Raw genomic sequence first — 21817 nt, forward strand, 5'->3', positions numbered from 1 at the left:
TTAAAACCAAGGACTTATCCACACTTCCTCTTGTTCAACTGCTTCACGACTGGGAAAACTGCTCTTTAGTGCTCAATTGGAGCAAACGGCAATTTAGGTTTTCTTTCCCTGGATTGCCATTTCCCCCCTGATCTATCACTAAAGAATGAATTTTCCATTGGAAAGGAGTGGGGCAAGGGGGAAATGGCTCGGACCTATGCTTTCTAGATGTGTAACAAGTGGAAGAGTTTGTGAGCCCCAAGTAGGGGGGGGAATACATTTAAAACTTCCTGCCCACTTCTAAAAAAAGCCACAACCAGTTAAAGGCCAAAGCCTGGTTATAGAGGAATTTGGCGGGGGGGGGGGAAGTACCTAAATATATAGTTACCTGTCACCCCAACTCTACAAGTGGTGTGAGATTCCAGCTCTGAAGTAGACCACGTATATACTCTGGTTGATCCAATAGAGTATTCATGATCTCAACAGTCTTATAAGTTTCTTTCTTTCCCTCATCACCCTTCTATTACAACCTCTTTCCTCTGAATAATAAATAATTGGATTTCTGCTTGGTTCCCTGACTTTTCATCTTTCTCTCTCTTCAGATTTTATCTGTGTTGAAATTATGTACATAACATGTACATTACTGGACTTTTGTTTCCTTCTGTATGCATTATAAAAGAAATATAAATTCAAAAATCCAAATGAAAAAGGAAGGACACCCTCATTGTACATTTGCTCCTTCACAAGACAAAGGGAAGAACAGGGAGGGAGGCAGTATTAGCTCTCCAGCCCACAGCTGCAAGGAGCCTTCACTCCCTGCTCCCTCAGACTGCTGGTTGTTCTAGGGGCAATACTATCCTGTTTACTTCCTTTGGATGAAAGAGCGCTCTGGAGACGTGTTCTTTTAAGGGTGTTTGTTTTGTTTCAATGTGCAACTAGTATTTTAGCCTTCCCCTCTGTTTAGCTTCTTTTGGTGTCTTTGCATGCTCACTGTTCTCAATAATCGGAGAGACGTCCAGTTTCTCCCCTCTGCCTCTGACCCTCCCCACTCCATGCTGCCCTTAAAAGGAAGGGGGTCCCCTACAGGTGGAAAAGGTCCCCTGCAACAGTTTTATGGCATGGCCCTCCCTGGTTATCAGTACAGATGAAGGGTAGTCTATAAATATTTTTTAAATAATAAACAAATAAACAAATCCCTGCTGAGGGGCACCCACAATTGTGGGGTCTGAGGAGACTGTGATGATGCATCTCCAGCTGTTGCCATTGGCTACAGAGTACCTGTGACATCACAAAAGTACATGGCGGTTAAGTGGATATAAAGGTGGGCCTTTTCTTCTTCCCTCAACAGAGCACAGAGGGCAGCAGCTGTGACATGCAGCATTGCCCAGTCTTATTCCACCTGCAGGAGGTGAATTTGCAGATGGACAGAGATGATTATCTGGCTGTGGGATGCTGTGGAGCGATAATAAGGCAAGTTCACTTGCTGAGAGGGACCGCAGCTTGAAGGGGGCTGATACCCAGTGTCAGAGGCTGGTTGGTGTCTAGCGGCGGACCTTGTGGAAGCTGGCAGATGTTGGTGGGTGGAAGCTGGTGGAATTCACATTCAGAAGCTAATAGATGCTGTAAGGCTGAAGCAGTCTGGTGTTTGTCTTTGGGAGCTGGTGAGTATTTGTGGGTTGGAGTCAGGGCACATTTGTGAATGGATGGAGAAAGATGAGGGAATGTACCTGTTGATGTCCTCCACAGATATTGGCTGGTGTGTGTGTGTGTGTGTGTGTGTGTGTGTGTGTGTGTGTGTGTGTGTGTGAATGGGAGGTTTTGACTGTGCCTGAGGCTAATGGGTGTGCACAAATGTGATGTGTGAAATAGTGTGAAATTCATGAATAAATGAAACCCATTGAAGTTGGCAGGCTGGTGTCACAAAAGGATATAGTGGCTGAGGGAAGAGAGGTAGTTCTTATGGGGAAGCAAGCAGGGAGGGTAGAGCCCCATGAGGAGAAGGAGGCAGAGAAGAACTCAAGGCAGGACCAGCTAGAGACACAGTAAGGAAAAAACCCCCAGGTTTGGCTCCTTCTTGTCTACTTGAGTTGCCAACTTTTTGTTCTTTTGGGGCTCTTGTGCCTGTCTCACCTACATAGCTGTAAAAAAACTAAAAACTAATGTTGTCACTGAGAATTCCCACCCACCCTCCCTCCCACCCCTACCCATTCCTAATAAATTTATTAGGATTCCTAGGTTATGCTTTAGTTGAAATATGCCTGCTGAGTCTAGTAAGGTGTTTGCTTCAGGATCCTTTAATGTGAACTTTCATCCATGTATTTTATTTTAAATGATTTTATAAACTGCTTAGTGTATATATATATATATATATATACACACACTATATATAATTTTTCAGTGTACAACGTAAAAGCAAGAAACAATATCATTAAAACAGAAATACAGCATAAGACCAGCAAAACAGTAAGTATGAAAGCATGTTGAAACCGATAAAAGCATACTTTTGGGGGAATTCAAACAATTTAAAACAGAGTTCAATCTTATGGATCAGGGAAAAGAAAAACAAAAGAATCTACAAGAAGAAACTTTGTGGAATCTGGGGGCTCAGAATGTGAGCCGTGATGAGCCACGAAGACCTGGGTTTGAATGTCACTTCTGCACTCAACTCAAGAGAATGCTTTGGTGTGGGGGGGTGTTCTATCCTCGGTCTACCTCCTTCCTCCCTGCCCCACATATTTACATAGCAGTCTGAGATACTTTCAGCTGCCAGTGCTATGCTAAGGATTAAACCTGTGCCAGATATGGCTGGGGGATGCTGCCTAACATTGGGCTTCCTAGCTCAGCAGTCCCCACATCTGTCTTTGCCAACGTGGTCTCTTAAGTTTCCAAGGTGCCCACTAAGCTCCCCTGCAACACTTTCATCAGCCCAGTTTGAGATTTGAAGCCTAAGCTTTAGGAAGCAGCCCCAGATGCAGTGTGTGTTTTCTTTCTTTCTTTTTAAAAAATATTGAATTGTTTAAAAGTGCAAACATAACAAAATGTAAGAAAACAAAGATTTTAAAAATTCAATCTGTATAGCTTCACAGCCTGGAAGGTCAAAAGTGCAAGGATCTAGAGCAGCTTTAAAGCAACACTAAAGCATTCATACAAAATCCCCTTTTATGAATAATAAAAATTTATTAAAGTATTATCCACTTGTGAGTTCCATCGTTATTGAGAATAAAGGTTCTATATAGTCTTAAATTTGAGTCAGGCATTTTCATATACTGGTGCCACAAATACTGGACTCAACCAGACTTTCACTTGCTCTGTCACTTTCCCCTGGGGAAACCCAACTTTTAGCACTCAAGATTAAAGTTAAAGAGCAGGTTTTCCCTAGGAAAGGAACAGGGCAAGGGGAAAACTGTTCAGACCCATGCTTTCTAGGAACGGAACAAGCAGAAGTATGGATGAGCCCTGAGTGACCATCTACCTCAATATCTGTGTAAGAAATAATACCATACCCTATATTGGGGGGGGGGGTCATTCAAGCTCTACCCTTTAGATGCTTTTAGTTTGTGAGAAATCTTTTCAAGGAGTGCATTTTGCAAAAACCCTTGAACACCAGCAATCCAGATTATTAAGATTAATATCCAAATTACTGAGACGTGTGCTTTCTTTGCTTACAGATATACACCAAAGAGCCCCCTGAAGAAGCCAGACAGTTCCAAAGAACTGGAAGCAGATTCTTCACAGAGCCACTCCTATAGGAACCCACTCTCCAAAATGCTGCACCTCCGGGTATGTCCACCTTAAAAACTTGCTTCTTCTCTCAGGATGCAGAAGGTGCCTCTCACTATATGAAAAGGAGATTGAAATCAGGAAATTTTGCTGTGAATTTCCCACTCAGGAACACTCCTAACTATCTGCTTCCCCGTGAGGGTTTGAACCGACCACTGTTGCCAAACAATGAACTTTGTAAAGAATGGTCTGTTGGCAAAGGCAACCCCATTTAGGGAAATTTAGCATATTGTAATTTTCTTTGTTTTAAGGGTTTTTATTAGTTTTATTATTGTGCTTGTACTGGGATATAATTAGCTGTTCATGCCTCTGAAATCCTAAATAGGGTGGTGGGTGGTGTATAAATGTTTCTGAGTGTTGTTAGGAGACTGCTATTCCTCTCAGTTCTCAGAGCATCAGTTCCCAAAGTTCTCTGGGAAGAGAGACTGGTGGTTAAACCAGTCTGAGAACATGTGGGAGACTCTTTTCAGGAGGGAGAGAAGCAGGGAGTTGGGACAACCAACTTTTTTGCTTCCAAATAACACTTGTGCTAGTTTCTCTGGTTCCCCCCCCCCATGCTTCTTCTTTATCAGTGGTAAGATTTATTCTTTTCCTTCCTCCGCCCCCATCCAATTCTGCTTTCACATCTTGAGTTTATCTGGAAAGTATACTGTCAGGGAACGACTTGGCTGAAGTTGCTGGAGGAGACTTCGTTCCTTTAATGAAGACCAGGTTGGTTTCCTAATGCCTGAAATGTGCAGCGGTGAAAGCAGTTTGGCGGGGGGACTGGGGGGTGCTGTTGGCAGGAAGGATGGGGGAAAGCAGCACTTGTGGCTTTGCAAACCTCTTGGACCTTGGGGGTTTTTTGACAATCTTCAGGGCTTTATCCAAATCCCAGCAGCTTCAGTGGGAAATGGGAATCGTTCTTTGCCAGGTAGTGATTCCTGGCCATCAAACAGCTTGGAGTCAGGTGAGAGGAGGGTGAAACTCACATCAGCTTTCTAAACATCTAGGTAGGCTTGTCTAAACAAAAAGTGTTTTCAACAGGTGCCAAAAAAATACAGTTAAGGTACCTAGCAATAGGCAGGGAGTTCCAGCAATACTGCTTTTAAGCGGGACAGTGCCTAGTAGGGTAATTTTAAAAGGTTTAAAAAACAAACAAAAAACAACAACAAGCTAAATCATTACAAAATGGTGTAGCCAGGCGGGTAGGGCAGCTGGCACAGGCATAGGATTTTTGTTAGAGGGTTTTTTTGGGGGGGGGGGAATCACGGGTAGAAATACGTGATTTCATTACGTGGGGCAGGCTTCTGCTGGGGGGGGGGGGCAGAACCTCAGTTAAGTGAGTGCTTTCAATGCAGCCCCAACTTCAACTCCAAAGCTGAACTATGATAGACCATGTGGAAGGAGAAGAGACCCAGCAAAGAGCATTTAAGAAGGCTGAACATAGCAGACCTAGTAAAGGAAGTGGAAATCTTTTGCCCTACCACAAAAAGCCTCTGCTCATCTCTCTTGCTCAGTCATGGCTGTGGCTAAGGGGGGCAAGGAGGGGCAGCTGCCGCCCCATCAAGTTAAATCAGTAAAATATCTTAACTAACTGAGGTCCCGTCCCCCCCAACAGAAATGTTGGCTATGCCCATGTGCTCAGCTACGTGCACCATTTGTACTGTAGAGCAGTCATTCAGTGCCTTACAGAAAGTAAAGACCTAGTGAGAATGATGACAGGGGAGCATCTCAATGGGCTTTGGTTACTGAGTATGCACAGAAAAAAACTGCATTGGAAAAAAGGGAGGAATTTGAGAAAGAAGTGCTAAAAAGGTTTTCAGCAAATCCAAGAAAACATGCTTTAGTTTATATATATATATATTTTAAAATAATTGTTCCTTGTAATTTCACAAAATATACACCTGAAAATATACACATGAAAGGTACTCCCTGGTGCTAATTGTTTTATTTAACTTCCTAGTTTTCAAATGACTGAAGATTTTGATAGGATTTTTCTGAGCACTTGGGGGCAAAAGAATAGTTTAAAACTGTTGTTGAGGCATTTCATTCCGAATCTGCTAGAGAGAGCCAGACAGGGGGCGATGGCAGGTGGATGTCCTGACCTCCACTACCACATCACCCCAGAACACGAATCCTCACTACGCCCATGGTTCTGTGCCCTTACCAGCTACCACAGTGAGACAAAGAACCAAACCAATCAATTCAAATTACAGGAAACATTAGGAAGAACTTTCTCACAACAAGAGCTGTTTGACAATGGAATGGAGGTGACTTTGGAAGGTGGCAGACTCTCCTTCGTTGGAGGTTTTTAAACCAAGGTTGGATGGCCACCTGACAGGAATTCTTAAGCTGTGATTCCTGCATTGCAGGGGGTTGGACTAGATGACCCTTGGGTGTACCTTCCAACTCTGCAGGGGGTCGTCTAGTCCAACCCCCTTAAGTGCAGAAATCTTAACTACAGCACACATGACAGGTGGCCATCCAACCTCAGCTAAAAAACCTCCAACGAAGGAGAGTTTATCACCTTCCAATGAAGTCTGTTCCACTGTCAAACAGCTCTTACTGTCAAAAAGTTCTTGCTGTTTAGTCAGAATCTCCTTTCTTGTAACTTGAAGCCATTGGTTTGAGTCCTATCCTCCAGAGCAGGAGAAAAGAAGCTTGCTCCATCTTCCATGTGACAGTCCTTCAGATATTTGAAGGTGGCTATCATATCTCCTCTCAGAGTCCTCATACCCGGGCTAAATATACGCAACTCCCTTAATCAAAGAATGTATCAATTTTATGACATAAACAAATAAGGACAACCAGGAGTTAGGCTCAGCAAGCAAGGGAAGCCCATGCCACCTTGGAACCCAGATCACCTGCAAGCCATTTAATCCCTTAGGGCCCAGGGAAAGCCAATGGCCAACCTGGGTGGGCAGAGTCAGGCCCAGATCTGGACCATTCCTTACTGAGCTGTTGCATTTATGTGGCTCACCACATGGGGGCAGCGGTTTCTGGCGAAGGCCCGCCCCAAAACATTCTGCCCTGGACTCATTAAGGAACGGTGGCACAAACACGTAACTAATAATTATAATGTTTGCTAGTAGAGGTGAGAGAGCAGCTCTGTGGGCATAGCCTGTTTTCCCCCTTCTTGTTCAGGCTTTACATAGTCATTTAGAATAAACAAAGCATGCCATGTAACAACAGCCGTGTAAGGCAGGTCAGTATCATTATACCCCCATGTTGCAGATGGAGGCAAGCCTCAAGCCACATGGCAGAGGTGCAGTTTGACTCCTGATCCAATGCTCAAGATCCAATTTAATTTCAAACTGATAAGGTTTATTTATTTATTTATTTTGTAAGATTTATACACCGCTTGGTTGTTGTTTTTTTTTAAAAAACGAAAGCCCTCAAAGGTGTCTAAAGACTGCTGACTCTAAAATAATCGATAAGGAGAATTAGCAACACCACCTCCTAGTGGTGCAGCAATAAAACTGCTTACAGGCATGTCCAACAGGTAGATCGTGATCTACCGGTAGATCACTGGACATCTGTGGTAGATCACTGGCAGATCATTGGCTCCCCCCCCAAAGAAGGTGAACAACTGTGGCTCCCCTAAAAAAGCTCAACATTTTACCTCCTCCCTGAAAAAAACTCAACAACTTTGACCCGAACCCCCAAAAAGGGGGTAGATCACTACCAGTTTTTAACTCTGTAAGTAGATCGCAATCGCTTGGGAGTTGGCCACCCCTGTGCTAGCACATTTGCAAAGCTAAGCAGGGTCTGGTGTGCGTTGCAGGGGTTTGGCCAAATCAGTGTTTCTCAACTGGGGGATTCGTGTGTGGTCACCTAGGGGTCCCCAGGATATTCCAGGGGGGCGCAGGTGAAAATTGTGTAACTGGGGGGTCACGGCAGGAGACTGGGGGCCACAGAGGGAAGTGAGAAGTGAAGAAGACAGAGAAGTGACCGAGAAAAGAAAAAAGAAAAGAAAAAAGAGAAGTGAAGTGAAACAAACAGAAAGCAGAGAAGTGGAGTGAACCGAGAAGTGACTGTGGTTCCCAGTGGATGGATCACCACACACACCCTATGGCAACGTTGCTTCCGTTTCCTTCTCCCTCCCACTTTGGGATAAAGCAAAATTGTTTTTCATGGCATTTCCTACTTCGTATTTGGTAGAATCAGGTTTCAGTAGTGTGAATTATTTGCCCGGCCTAACACGGAATCGCCTCAATGGACAGAGATGATCATCGGTTATCCCTCACAGAGATAGAACCCAATATAAAAAAAGCTTGTCTCTGGTCCTCAAGAACAAGGTAGAGAAATACTTAAAAGTATAAGTTTTTATGTAATTGTATTTTGTATAAATTATAAAAATTGTAAGTAAAGCATGTTCTATTTACAAACAAAACTACCTTTCTTAATAACTGCCTTTGTAGGACGGGGGAGGGGGTGGTGGCACAGAAAGGAAAAAAGTTCAGAAGGGGGCCACAGCTGGAAAAAGGTTGAGAGAATTTGGACTAGATGACCCTCAAAGTCTCTTCCTACTCTACCATTCTATGATTCAAAAATTAAAATAGCAATAGACTGAAAACAGGTTGAAACTCACATCAGCTTTCTAAACATCTAGGTAGGCTTGTCTAAACAAAAAGTGTTTTCAACAGGTGCCAAAAAGAATACAGTTAAGGTGCCTGCTGAATATCAATAGGCAGGGAGTTCCAGCAATACTGCTTTTAAGCAGGACAGTGCCCAGTAGGGTAATTTTAAAAGGTTTTTAAAAAACAAGCCAAATCATCACAAAATGGTGCAGGGACTCCAGTTTCACTCCAGTACCCTTCGTAATCTTTCTTGGCACCTCCTGGGTCTTCCTTGGCCCTCCTAAAAATATGGCATTGCTCCTGGGTCTGGATCCCCCTGACATTATTCATTTCAGCGCCTGATAGCCTTCATCACAAGGATGGTCCTGCTAGGGTGACTGTTTCTGCCTCCTTCCAGCTCTCTCTTAATGCTCACTTTATCCCGTGAAGGCAGCTGCTTAGCAGTTACTGCTTCCAGGATGGATCACAGCATATGAGCAAATGTCCATATTTAGGCAGTATGAGGAGGAGCTACTCGGTTTGTGCAAACTCCCCCCCCCCTTTTTCCTCTCTTGGCTGATGAGGAAAAGCAGGCAGGCAATGCTAACTTGCTCCAGTCACTCAGCCTCTAGCTCTGGGCCTGGACGTCCAAGCACGTCAGCAGCTTTGCCCAAGGATATACAGAGTCCATCTGGACCACGACAAGGCTTCTCCAGCCTTCTGCTGATGGTGGTTGAATGTGCCTGCAGCAGCAGCAGCAGCCCTGGCTGACCACCGGTCCTCCTCAGGATGACTCCCCAGCAGAAAGCCAGCTTGTCACCACAGGGGCAGAGTGAGCAGGATTTGGGAGCCTGTCCTCCCACCCAGGAGTGGAGCAAGGCAAGTACTTGATTGGTGTGTGAAAGGAGGCTGAAGGTGCAGAGAGAGTCTGTGTCAAGAGGTACAGCTGGGCTGGCTGTTCCATGTGTCTAGAGAAGTTACCTCTCTGTCCGGGCTGGAACGGCTCGTCCCCACATTCCTTCCTGGAGGTTTCACTTTTTCCAATTTGTTTTCCTTCCCCTTCCCTTCTATTTATTGCTCGTGTGCTCATTTCTCCGCCAGCTTCTCCTGATGAGCCGCTCTTGAATCCTTGCTTATTTTCTTTTACTTGATCGTACCGCAGAATCTGCTGAACCCGCAGCTGCTTCCTCCAACCAAACATATTTCCCCGCACCGGGATTAACTTTCCGTGCTTAGCTAGACAGTGTGTAACCACTAGACCTGTCCAACACACTTTCCTCTCAGCAGCCAACACATCTCTGTGCGCAGAGCACATGCTTATACAACGGTTCTCTGTGTGCCGTTCTTGTGCATGCTGTATATCAGGCACATGCCAAAACAGATAGGTCTACCACTTTGCAGGGCTTCTGAATACCAGTTACTGGAAACCACAGGGGCAAGAGTTGCCCTAGGGCATTCCATTGGGGCATTTGATTGGCCCCTGTGAGAACAGAATGCTGGACTAGATGGGCCATTGGTCCAATCCAGCAGGCTCTTATCTGTTAGACAATATTTGCTCAGCACACCCATTAGGCAGAATTCCATAAATTTGTTTGTGGTTTACCAAGACTGAATAATATAATCACAGACTGATTCATGGCTTAACATTTCAGGGCCATTTCACACATTCCTTGGGCAATATAAACCCAGATTTATATTCAACCCACAGCCAGTTCTCTACTCCTGGAAGAGTGTATCTGTCCAATATGCATATTTTAAAGCACCTGTCTGTCACACTGACAGTTCACATTCTGAAGACTCTCTAAGACTATCAGTAGCTACATGGGGACTATGCTCTGGTCAGAAGCAGTAATTCTTCTGAATACCAGTTGCTGGAGACTACAGGAGGGGAGCGGGCTCTTGTGCTCAGGTGCTGCTTGCTGGTTTCCCACAGGCATCTGGTTGGCCACTGGATGCTAGACTAGATGGGCCACTTGTCTGATCCAGAAGAGCTCTTCTTCCATTCTTCTGTTTAAGTGGACACCTGAAAATTGCAAAGCGTAAAGAGGCATTTTGTGTGAAGCTGTTGGGAGCTTTGTTGCTAACCTGGATGGTTAAGACCATGACTTTATTCTACTTGAATTCTTCATTCAAATGTTTCAAGGGGACACCTACTTAGGGTGCCCATGTGTCCTACATTCCCAGAAGAGAGTACTGTATTTGATTAGCTGTCTGGTTTAACAGCAGAGAATCCTAAGAAGGGAGAGCAAGTTGTCCACCAACAGTTAGGACCTTGGCAGCAGACTAAGCAGAGATGGATATGTGCATTTCTGTTTAAATTATAGTAATCATTTGCAGTATAAATATAAATTAGCACATGGTGATGCATTTCCTCTCCTGGAGTGATGAGTAAGTGGACAGCTTATACCCACTGGGTAGGAAATGCCTGGCAAAGAAGATGCTCAGTTGCTCCAGACCAGCTTACTTGATGCTTGAAGCATGAGCCCTCCAAAGCTTAGGTAGACCTACGCCAGCTGCTGCCTTCCACTTGTAGAGGTGCCCAATTTCACGGTGAGGTGAATTTCTGTCAACCAAGGCTGCTGTTTTTTATACTGTTGTGATACTGTTGTGATACTGTTTTGTCTGCTAATGTTACAGAACTGAATGCTGTAGCAGGTGGTGGTGGTGAGAAACAGCAGGTGTACTTGCAGGAGAAATTATCCTATTACCTGATGCTACTTTAGATGCTATAAAATCCCTCACCTTTCCTCTGAGGAGCTCAGGGTGGCATACATGGTCTTCCTCATCATTTAAATCCCCACAACAATATTGTGAGGTGGGTTAGACTGAGAGGCCATGGCCAGCCCCCAAGGTTGTGGAGAATGAGGTTCCTATTTTCATGTGGGAGTTTAACAGCATGTGGTTCATGCCTTTTGGGGGAAAGCCTTTTATCTGACCTCCAAAACCACTAAACAATCTTAAGTCTCCTCTAATTCGGCACTTGCCTGACTATCACTGGATCTGACCCCAAATTCTACCCTTAAATCTAAAGAATTAATTTCCTTCCTCAAGCTAGGCTAGTTATTGCCCAATGATGGAAGGAAACTTCTAATATACCAATAGTGGTTTGGGCATAGCTGCCAAGTTCTCCCTTTTTTAAAGGGAAATTCCCTTATGCTGAATAGGCTTCCTCGTGAGAAAAGGGAAAACTTGGGAGCTATGGGTTTGGGTTAATAACATCTGGAACATTGCTCTATCAGAATGCCTCACATATCACTGGTGAATAATCAAGGCCATCTCCAAAAAGATACCTTTGACACAATTTGATCTCCCTTTTTCTCTTTTATTGAAGAAGAATGGGATATTTCAATGCCATAATCATTACAGAGGTGTCTGTGGAAGTGATATATTGATTGAAAATGTCTAGTACAGTATACCAGATCAGTAAATGGGTCCCTACTGAGGGTATTTGGCGAGCCAACATGACAGCGATGAGGGATTGAGGTTTGGAGTAATTGTTCTGTAGGATTATGGCAGTGGACAAAGCTGAAATGTAACTTTTGAATAAATGTGTTTTTAATAATAATAATAATAATAATAATAATAATAATAATAAGTGCCATACATTACTGTCCATAGCCACTATATGTCAACAACCCTGGTCACCCAGTGAGCATTGTAGCTGAATGGGGATGGAGCGTCACCTACCACAGATAAATGGTACCTAATTTATAAGAAAGCCAATAGCTTACCAATAATTGGGTACCTTATAACAACTCAGAATTGCCAATACAAACAAATGTGACCAAAGGAAATAGATTTGAAATCGATATGAGCAGCAAAACCTTAATACAAAGTGAGGAAGGTGTTTTGCGCCAGAATCCAACTTGGTATATTGTAAATAAGCAATAAGGGCTCTCAGAGGGGCTCATCTCCAACGCCCACCTGCTGCCCCCTTGACTCTTAGCTCTCCTGTAGGTACACCCACTGTCCTCCAGGGGGAGGTACCATCCAGTTTGGGGACTACTGCCATACACTACCATGCAAAGGCACTTCCCTTCCCAGTGACTGCCCCTGTCACTCTCCACCTCTTCCAGCTGCAGGCATTTATTTATTTAGTCTTATTAGCCAGAGTGGTGCAGTGGTCAGAGAGTCTGACTAGGACACTCCATCCCCATCCAGGTGAAGGTTTGTGCATATTTGGTAAGTCGTTATATATTAATATTTTGTGCTGCAAATTTGCTTCCCCCTTATGTTTTTGTTAGTAGGAATATGTAAAAAAATACTTTTATGCAATACTCTTTGCCATATATATATTTTTCTAAGCTACAAGGTTACATCAGAGCATATGTTTATTTTTAAAGGTAAAGGTAAAGGGACCCCTGACCATTAGGTCCAGTCGTGACCGACTCTGGGGTTGCGCACTCATCTCGCATTATTGGCCAAGGGAGCCGGCGTATAGCTTCCAGGTCATGTGGCCAGCATGACAAAGCCGCTTGTGGCAAACCAGAGCAGCACATGGAAATGCCGTTTACCTTCCCGCTGTAGCGGTTCCTATTTATCTACTTGCACTTTGACGTGCTTTCGAACTGCTAGGTTGGCAGTTTATTTTTACATATGTTTATATTTTGAATAAGTGTGCAATTAATTCTTATTCTTCTGAATTTTAAGGGACGCGGGTGGCGCTGTGGGTTAAACCACAGAGCCTAGGGCTTGCCGATCAGAAGGTCGGCGGTTCGAATCCCCGCAATGGGGTGAGCTCCCGTTGTTCGGTCCCAGCTCCTGCCAACCTAGCAGTTCAAAAGCATGTCAAAGTGCAAGTAGATAAATAGGTATCTCCGGCGGGAAGGTAAACTGTGTTTCCGTGCGCTGCTCTGGTTCGCCAGAAGCAGCTTAGTCACGCTGGCCACTTAACCCAGAAACTGTACGCCGGCTCCCTCGGCTAGTAAAGCGAGATGAGCGCTGCAACCCCAGGGTCGTCCGCAACTGGACCTAATGGTCAGGGGTCCCTTTACCTTTACTTCTGAATTTTACTGTGCTAGCATCCTCCTTAGTGGGTCATGCAAAGTGCTATTCTAGATAATGCTTTGACAGGGTAGGGGGCACTGGGGATGATTTCAGGGAACCAGGGGACAGTGGCCCAAAAAGTTTGGGAACCACATTGGTCAGAGGAGACACAGTGCTTCCCACTTGAGGTTTTCTCCTTTCACCAGGTGCCCCCAGTCTGTCCAGAGCACAAGGTTGGCTGCCCTCCCTTCTTCTCTTGCCATGCCAAAGTGAGAAGTTTCAGAAATATTTAAGCTTTGTGTGAAAGGGGAGCTACTTCTAAATAGATTGGTCATAGCTTGGATAGCTCAGTTGGTTAGAGTGTGATGCTGATAACGCCAAGGTTGCAGGTTCAATCCCCGTATGGGACAGCTGCCTATACCTGCATTGCGGAGGGTTGGACTCTCAGGGTCCCTTCCAATTCTACAATTCTATGATCTATGATCCTTACTCTGAATATTATTGCTCCCTTCGAGCCCATTCCTGCATACCAGTGCGGATATGAAAGGTCCGTCCCCGCCCCCCTGCCCAGAAAGATTTACACTAGGGTAGTTACAAAATCCCCATCTCTGCTCCTTCATTTTTGCAGCCCAGTCTCAGGTGGAGGGTCATTTTGGTGATTTTTCAGAAAGGTGTGGAATTCAGCATGGTGGCGCAAATGTTATTACTAATATTATCATTATCGTAGTCATTTATTTAGACCCCACCTTTTGCCCTGACAGGGTTCAGGGTGGCTAACAGATAAAAACAAGAACCACTAAAAACAGGGGGGCACCAATAATAATAATAAAATTAAACATTGATATAATTAAAACTTTATACACATACACTATCTTATTAGAAATATACAGATTATTACCATAAAACCAGCATGGTGACAGCCCTTTCATTCATTTCAGTTCTCAAAAGAAGGACTTCACTTGCCAGCAGGGCAGCAAGGAGGGAGCCAGTCTAACTTTTCTAGGGAGGGAGTTCCAAAGTTGCCTGGGAGCAGCCATCACAGATAAGTCTCCCAGGTCCTGGGCCCCCATGAAGTGTGCCTGATGGGTGGGTTGTGGGACTGAGAGAAGGGAACCCAGGCAGGTTCCTATGAGGGAATAACGCATTTCAAATAGCTTGGGCCTAAGTTGTGTAACAGTAACACCCTGAACTCCTTTCCTCTTGGTAAATGGTTGCTGGTGGCAAATATTTATTTTATTTGCAATCAGAAGAATAGGGTGGGCCCCCTTGAAAAAGAGGCGCATCTTCGGCACACTACAGAAGCTATGCCATGCGAATGCCTGACTGAATAGCACCATATCTCCTGAGCCACTTTCCCCTGTCTTGCAGCTGCCGTTTCCCTGCCAACCCCCAGAATATCCCTGGAGTGACATGGGCCGCATTCACACAGCAGTCTATCCCAGTTCCCTTGTTTATTTCCAAATTATTTAAATTTGTATACTTTATCTGTACTGTAGATCTCAGGCTACAGTAGATTGCAATATAAAAAGCACTAAATGATTCATTCTCTGCTACTGCCTGTTGCATCTAGGCTGCAACTGGTCAGTTTCAATGCAAGCCAAGGGCTGCTGGCTGAATCTTGCCTTCCCATAATGGGACATACGGCAAAGAATATGTCTGGGCGGCACTGCAGCAATAACCCATAGTAACTTGCTTTCCCAGTCAATGTCCTTCTTCTCCCTATCATGTTACTTTGGTAAGTACTTAGATAGGGAGAAGGTTCTGAGTGTGTGTGGCTCTGCTCATGGGTTTTCAGAATGACTTCTTAATGGCTTAAGAAAAAGAAGGAGCTTGGTCTATTACAAGCCCGAACTACATTGCAAGGTGGGTCATTAACAGCCTGATCAATGAAGACCTGGTATTTAATATATACAGTATATGTAAAACTTTAGAGCCAAATGTTGACTCCCAACTCCCATTATCCCTGATGGTTCTGGAAACCTAGCAGAATATAGTGGAAGTTTAGGACTGATTTCTTTCGGGGGGGGGGGATTTGCAACCTCATCGACCCAGAAAATGGTGAAGGGTAATGTGATAAAATGCCATGCTCTAATCCGGCATGCAGTCCTTTCCTGCTGCTTTCATGGGGGGAGGGGGGACATGGGGAAACAGAAGCAAGTACGGTATGTGCAGAAATAGGGGTGGCAGCATTGCCCAGTGATGTAGTGCCATGTTGCGCCACACCACACCCACTGGTGTGAATGAAATAAAGCACCACGTGCCAGCCGATCAGTCAAAAAGCATCAGTTCCATAACACAACAGTTAGAGTACTGCAGCGTGAAAGGAATGTTAGAAAACTACCACAGTATTTTCTGCATCTGAATGGTGTCAGGAAAAACTCTGGTGTCAGGAAATTTAACATTTCTTTTTTTTTTTTTAACATAATTTTTATTGGTTTTTACAAATTACAAAAAATGGTACATACATAAACACCTTTTCCACCTTCTTCCCACCCCCCTCCATGGGTCCTCCCCTGCCACAGAAGTATCCCACGCAGGTGATCAGTCAGAAGTGGTCCATTTTATGATTGGGTTTCTGTCCTCCTCCCCCTCCCCTGCCCCCCAAGCCCCCCCCTGCCACCAGGGAGCTCCAGTGAACCAGGGCAGTACGCAGGAGTTCATCCATCCAACCATCTATTGTCATACCAAAAAAAAAAAAAATACAAAAAAAGAAAAAGAGAAAAAAGAGAAGAGGAAAAAAAAAGACAAAAAGGAAAAAAGACAAAAAAAAAATTCATCATAATTGTTAAATTCATAATTGTTAAACCATATTTTGTGGGCTTCCCCACCCTCCCACCCTTCCCCGGTTTTCCTCCCTTATTTATCATCTTCAACAGTTTCATAGTTCATATTTTATAACATACACCTTTATATCTTATACCACTTTTAAACTATTATCATTTTCGCCTATTGTCCAATCACTGAGAAATCAAACTCCCATTTTTTCTTCCCGTGCCTAATTTTTACCCCTCTATAGGCCTCCATATTTTCACCTTTTTCCAGAATCAATTCACTTTTTAAACCTATAACTATTCCCAAACTAACCTTACTCCCCCCGAGTACCTGCTCCACCCCTCCAATCCAGCAAGTTCCATAGTCAGCAGTCCAGTTATAGTCCTATTAACCCATCCTTACAATCACCACTTCACTTTCCCTTCACCCCACCCCCTGTTTGCAGTCTTTTGCCATCCAGGCCTCCATATCAGACCCCTGAGCTTCTTCTCTTCTCTGCTTAATTTTTCCTTCTTCCCTGTGGTCATTCTGGAGTTCCAGTAAATCCAGTCGTGCCCCCCTCGAAGGGGAGGCACTCCATCCAACTTTTTGTAGAGTAAAATCATCATTTTTTTCGTGATGGGCTTCATTTTGTGTTAAATCATCACAGTCGTCATCATTGTCATTCTCACATTCATCTTCTTCAGTTTCAAAAGCTTCATCTTCTAGGAAATCATATTCTGTCATCACAATCTGGAGTTGTTGCTGTAACACTAGCCGTTGTGTCTCCTCTTGACATAGTTCTATTCTTGTTTCCCACATTAAGGTCAAAACAGTCCGCTGAAACTCAGGCGGGTACCTTTTTGTTGACATAGTTCAGTCCTGTCAAGGTCAAAACTTGTCACATGGGGTGGAATATGATCGCAGTCTATTTTCTCGACTCCATTTTAACAAGCTGGCTGCATTCTTAAAAATAAAGTTCGAACTCACATTTCAAAAGCATATAAACCAAAAAAAAATTCCCAAAAAGTCCAGAGATAAAGATAGAAATAAAATTTAACTATAAATCCTGGTCAGCTCACTGGGTTTTCTGGGCTGCCGGCTCCCGAGAAAAAGAAAGGTCTTTCTTAGTCTTAACTTCATTCTGCAGGGCAATCACAACAGTCTCTCTCCCCTTTTACCCTGCATTTAGGGGAGATTCTCTTTGATGCCTTTGAGGAATCCTTTTAAGTTAAAATCTTCTGTTTACGGCTTCGGGTTTCTGTTTACTGTCTCTTATGTTACCGTGGGGGGGGGGGTGGCTTCCTCTTTTCCCCTCTCTCCCAGGTCCAAATTGTTGCCTTAATTTACATTCCAAAGAATCCAAATTACTCACAGTCTATTCATTTGCTGAATGTTCTTTGAAGAATTGGCCACCTCCACTTCCCAGACTCGCAGCTTCGCACTCTCAGAGCAGCAATGTCAGCCTGTCCGCCGCGGTTCAGCTCCTCGCTCTCGGGGGCTTAAACAAAGCCGATCCGGGGAGGAGAGAGCCCGCTTTTGGCGCCGCCAGGCAAAATCTGTCCCCAAAAAGCACGATTTGGGGCTTTTAAGGAGGTTTCGTTTCGCTGGAACGATTCCCTCCACCTCTGAAGCGCCGAGGTCCGCTCCGCTGTGCGGACCCCCGTCTGAGCAAGATGGCGTGGTCAACCGGAAGCCAGGAAATTTAACATTTCAAGGAGACAAGTTGCAGTTGCAGGGGGCGGGGGCCAGAGGGCAGCTTACAGCAAGCAAAGGAGGCTAGTGGCACCACCTCTGTTGTCAAACAGCTGGAGCAAAAACACAGGAAAAAGCAGCATCGAATAATGGCCCTGTGCCCTGTGGCTATGGTGTATGTAGGGCTGGATCAAAGGACAGAAGTCCAGGGCCCTTCAGCCCTGGGCCCCCAAAATGCGCATGGCAGGTGATGCAGCACACATGGTTGTTGAGCTTTTTTTTTTAGGAAAACCCCAAAATTGTTGAGGTTTTTGTTGTTCAGTTGTTGTTTTACTTGCCTAAGATCCAGGACAAAGCACCACCTTTAGGAAATTCCTCCAGGACATGCATTCTGCCTTTGAAATCACAGTAATGTCCAAGAAAATTCAGGCATATGGCAGTCCTACTGGTGTGGGCATGCCTGGCAGTTGAAGATACCAGGGCTGATACTGACCCCTGTAGCATCCTTCCTTTTGGCTTATCCTTTCTTTAAAATATTTTATACCACGGGGCAGATACTTGGCCATGTGCATGGTTATAGGTGCTCATTTTATCATTTTTAATTGGAAAACATACCGGTCTTCTTTTCTACAACAAAATGCTGATTATTATTCCCAAAGAAATGTGTTGAGAGCATAAGGACGCATGTCCCATTTTGTTCCTTTAGCCATGATGGTGCTATGATCTCAGTGACTTCAAAATGCAAAACTGCACATGCTCGGAGTCCTTCCTTTATTTCTTTTTTTTAAATCAGTGCTGGTACCCTTTTTATTATTATTTTGGCTCTAACATAGCAGGAATGTAGAACCAGCTTCAAACGCAGCTAGGCTGTTCTTTTCATTAATTCAGAAGCTGGGCGGGGTGTTGGGCAGCACACATCAAAATACAGTACAGTATTTCGTAAGAAACACCGTGACAGATACAGTATAGGTTTGGACTGTGGCTATGTGTACAATACTTCCCAAACAAACAGTGGGGGTACACTGCATGTGTCCACTGGGTCAGTTTTTATCTGAGCTGTGGCACATCTGGGGAAGGGGATTCAAGCCATTGGATGCCCCTGCAAAGAAAAACATTCCCAGTGCGTGGGAAGCCAGATTGATCTACTTTACCCTGCTTTTTCTTAGTGCAAGGGAATATGATAGTGTGAAAGTGGACTAAGGTCTGGAGTTGCTCTGCCCAGACACAGGGTCAACCACCTTCAGGAGAACTTAGCCATGGTGGGCATCTGGGTGGTTTCCTCTCAGACGTTTAGGATGTAGCAAATGTCTAACACTTTAGAACAGTCCCTTCAGCCATGGGTCCCTAGTTGGACTGCAATTCCCACCGTCCCTGGCTGAGGAGGCTGGGAATGGTGGGAGTCGTAGGTCAACAACACCTGGGGACAGGAAGGCTGAAAAACACAAGCTTGGAAGGATGAAATTCCCCCTCCTCCTGAAAGGAAGAATAGTAAAGGTAAAAGCACATCAATCCTCACAGCTTCTGTGGGAGGGAAACATGAATCCCTGTGATCCATGTGTGTAGGGTGAATAGCAAAAGAATCAGCTGGGTGCTTAGATTCAAAATGTGAGGCTAACCTCACCCTCCAGCAGAAGAAATCCCCCAGTAGCAGATTTTGAACTCACAAAAGTCAAGCAGCATTATAATGTAGGGATGTAGGTTACTGCACCCTTTTATACCACTTCGCTGTATCCAGAGCTTCCCTCTTTCCTACCCCTCTTAGCACTGAACTGGTCATAACACTGAAGTAAGCTTCAAATGAGTTACGGTACTTACAAAACATTCCAAAGGTCGTATTCATTCATGTATCCAGGCAGCAGCAAGAAAAACTCAGGCATAATACTCGGATAGAAGATACAGAAAGGTTGCTTCAAACACGTGCTCTAAGCTTGGAGCTTGCTTAGGTACGTCTTCTTTGGCCATTAACATCATGTGGTCAGGGAACAGGAAGAAAAGTCTTCATTTCCTCTCTCATTGGAGAAGAGGGGGCGTGACCTAGCTGAGTCTAGGAATCCAGCTCTATTGTCTTAACCCCATCATGCACTAACTAGCACGCATGCATAGTTATGTTTGACTGCAATTTTCCATAGTTTTTATGTCCAGGCTGCTTCAGGCTGAGCTTGCAGTTGTCTTTTCTGTGCCTCCCCTTCACATGGAACTGCTAGGTCCTGCATCTTTTACAGCTAGATCATTGAATCAGTTGTAGCAGATAAAGCAGGCATGATCTCCAAGAGATCTTGGAAGTTTTAGGGCAAGGAGGGGGAATCTCTTTACATATTGGTCTCAGGCCCAGACATACCTGCAATTTGCCACTTGTTTGCTAAATTCACAGGACTAATGATTGGGCCAAGTGTGCAGCCGAACAGCAGAGGGAACTTATTATTTATTTATTTATTTATTTATTTATACCCCGCCTATCTGGCTGGGTTTCTCCAGCCACTCTGGGCGGCTTCCAACAGAAGTATTAAAATACAATAATTTATTAAACATTAAAAGCTTCCCTAAACAGGGATGTCTTCAACACTTAAAAGGTGACAGGCTAGAAGTTTACAAAATAATGCAAGACATAGGAAAAAATGGCTAGAGAAAAGTTTTCCTACCTGTCTCATAACTCTAGAACTTGTGGACATCCAAGGAAACTGAATGTAGGAAAAGATAAAAGTTAGTCCTTATTACCGTAGTAGTATTAGTGTTATTGAAGCAAAAAAAGTCAACACAATAATAGAGATGGAAATACAAAGGAAAACAAACAGTGCAGCATACTCTCCTTAAACCAGGTAAGTAGAGTATTAAAGACCATTCCGAAAGCCAAATTTCACACTATACCATGGAGAAGGGTGCTGTGTGTCTGTATTTGTTGGATATATGGATGACTAGATGGCCCATTGGCCTGATCCAACAGACACTTCTTAAGTTTTTCATTCTGCTCCAGTGCTTTTCGACAGCAATTCATTGTACAGAAATTAGCAGGTGGTAAGTGATTATCAAGACCTGGCCAATCCAGTTTTCCCCAGTCAGTTGGCAATCCTTTGTCAAGGCACATACACAAACTAGCCAGAGGGAAAGGAAGCGAGCAGGGTGTGGCTTTTCTCATGTTTGTACCTGCCCAAATTCCTTCTTAATAATGCCACTACTTGGCACTTACCTGTAGCTTTCAGATGTCCAAAGCACTTAACATTATCCTGTCATCTTACAACAATCCTGTAAGGTACACCAGTACTATTAGCGCCAAGTTGCAAATGGGAGGTCAAGGGTGATCGGCTTACCAAAGGTCATAGCTGCCAAGTTTTCCCTTTTCTCGCGAGGAAGCCTATTCAGCATAATGGAAAATCCCTTTAAAAAAGGGATAACTTGGCAGCTATGCCAAAGGTGGGGGTGCTTCCAAAATTCTGCATCTGAATTTCATAGATGAGTAGAGTTGGAAGGGACCAAATGGTCATCTAGTCCACCCCCTTCACTGCAGGAATTTGCTCCAACTTTACCTGAAGATTATGCTTCTGAAGTACCGGTAGAGCTGTGCCTTAGAAAGCTTTTATCTTTGCTTTCCCCTCCCCCTTCCTATTTCCAAATTCTGTACAGAGCACTGCTTTCAGTTCCTTTGCCTCTCTCTCCCCTCTCCCCATTTTGTGGTGAAAGTATATTTGGTGCAGTTTTTAAGGTTTACCAGTGAGCACATAACTCTTGTGTACTGACACACATCTCAAAGGTGCCTTCCATCTTGGCACCTTTTCTCCCTCAGGTGGTGTATACACACACCAGTATACACACACCAGGTGGTGTATACACACCCAGGTTGGGGTTTTCTAAAGGTGTTTTTGTAGCCATTGCTTTGCAAGTGCCCTTACCTGCAGCCTATGCAGGCAGCACGATCAACTGTTAAATATTGTCATTTACTGTATATATTTGGGGAAAACCTGCACCCAGTTCATTTTTAAGGCAGGGTCTTGCAAAACACGTTTCCTGACCGGGAATTGAACCCAGGCTGCGGAGGTGAGAGCGCCGAATCCTAACCACTAGACCACCAGGGAATTTTTAAAATTATTGCC

At 44.3% G+C, this 21817-nt stretch overlaps 1 protein-coding gene across 9 annotated transcripts in view; it reads left to right on the forward strand.

The window, feature by feature from the left end:
- The first annotated feature begins 3740 nt into the window (after nt 1–3740).
- LOC118084441 (rho GTPase-activating protein 20) overlaps nt 3741–21817 on the forward strand; it is a 95987-nt gene continuing 77910 nt past the window's right edge. For 4 of the 9 annotated variants that reach the window (XM_088664688.1, XM_088664690.1, XM_060270633.2 and 1 more), the window contains exon 1: nt 8899–9179. Coding sequence is in view for 4 of the 9 variants with exons in the window: in XM_060270633.2 (XP_060126616.1) it covers nt 9090–9179 (90 nt within the window). In the remaining 5 variants the exon portion in view is untranslated. Of the gene's footprint in view, nt 3760–8889; nt 9180–12360; nt 12483–21817 lie in introns of those variants that run through there. The other 5 variants (XM_088664689.1, XM_088664691.1, XM_088664693.1 and 2 more) reach the window with 3 other exon arrangements.

The sequence above is a fragment of the Zootoca vivipara genome, chromosome Z2 (assembly GCF_965207765.1).
Source record: "Zootoca vivipara chromosome Z2, rZooViv2.hap1.1, whole genome shotgun sequence".
Taxonomy (NCBI): Eukaryota; Metazoa; Chordata; class Lepidosauria; order Squamata; family Lacertidae; genus Zootoca; species Zootoca vivipara.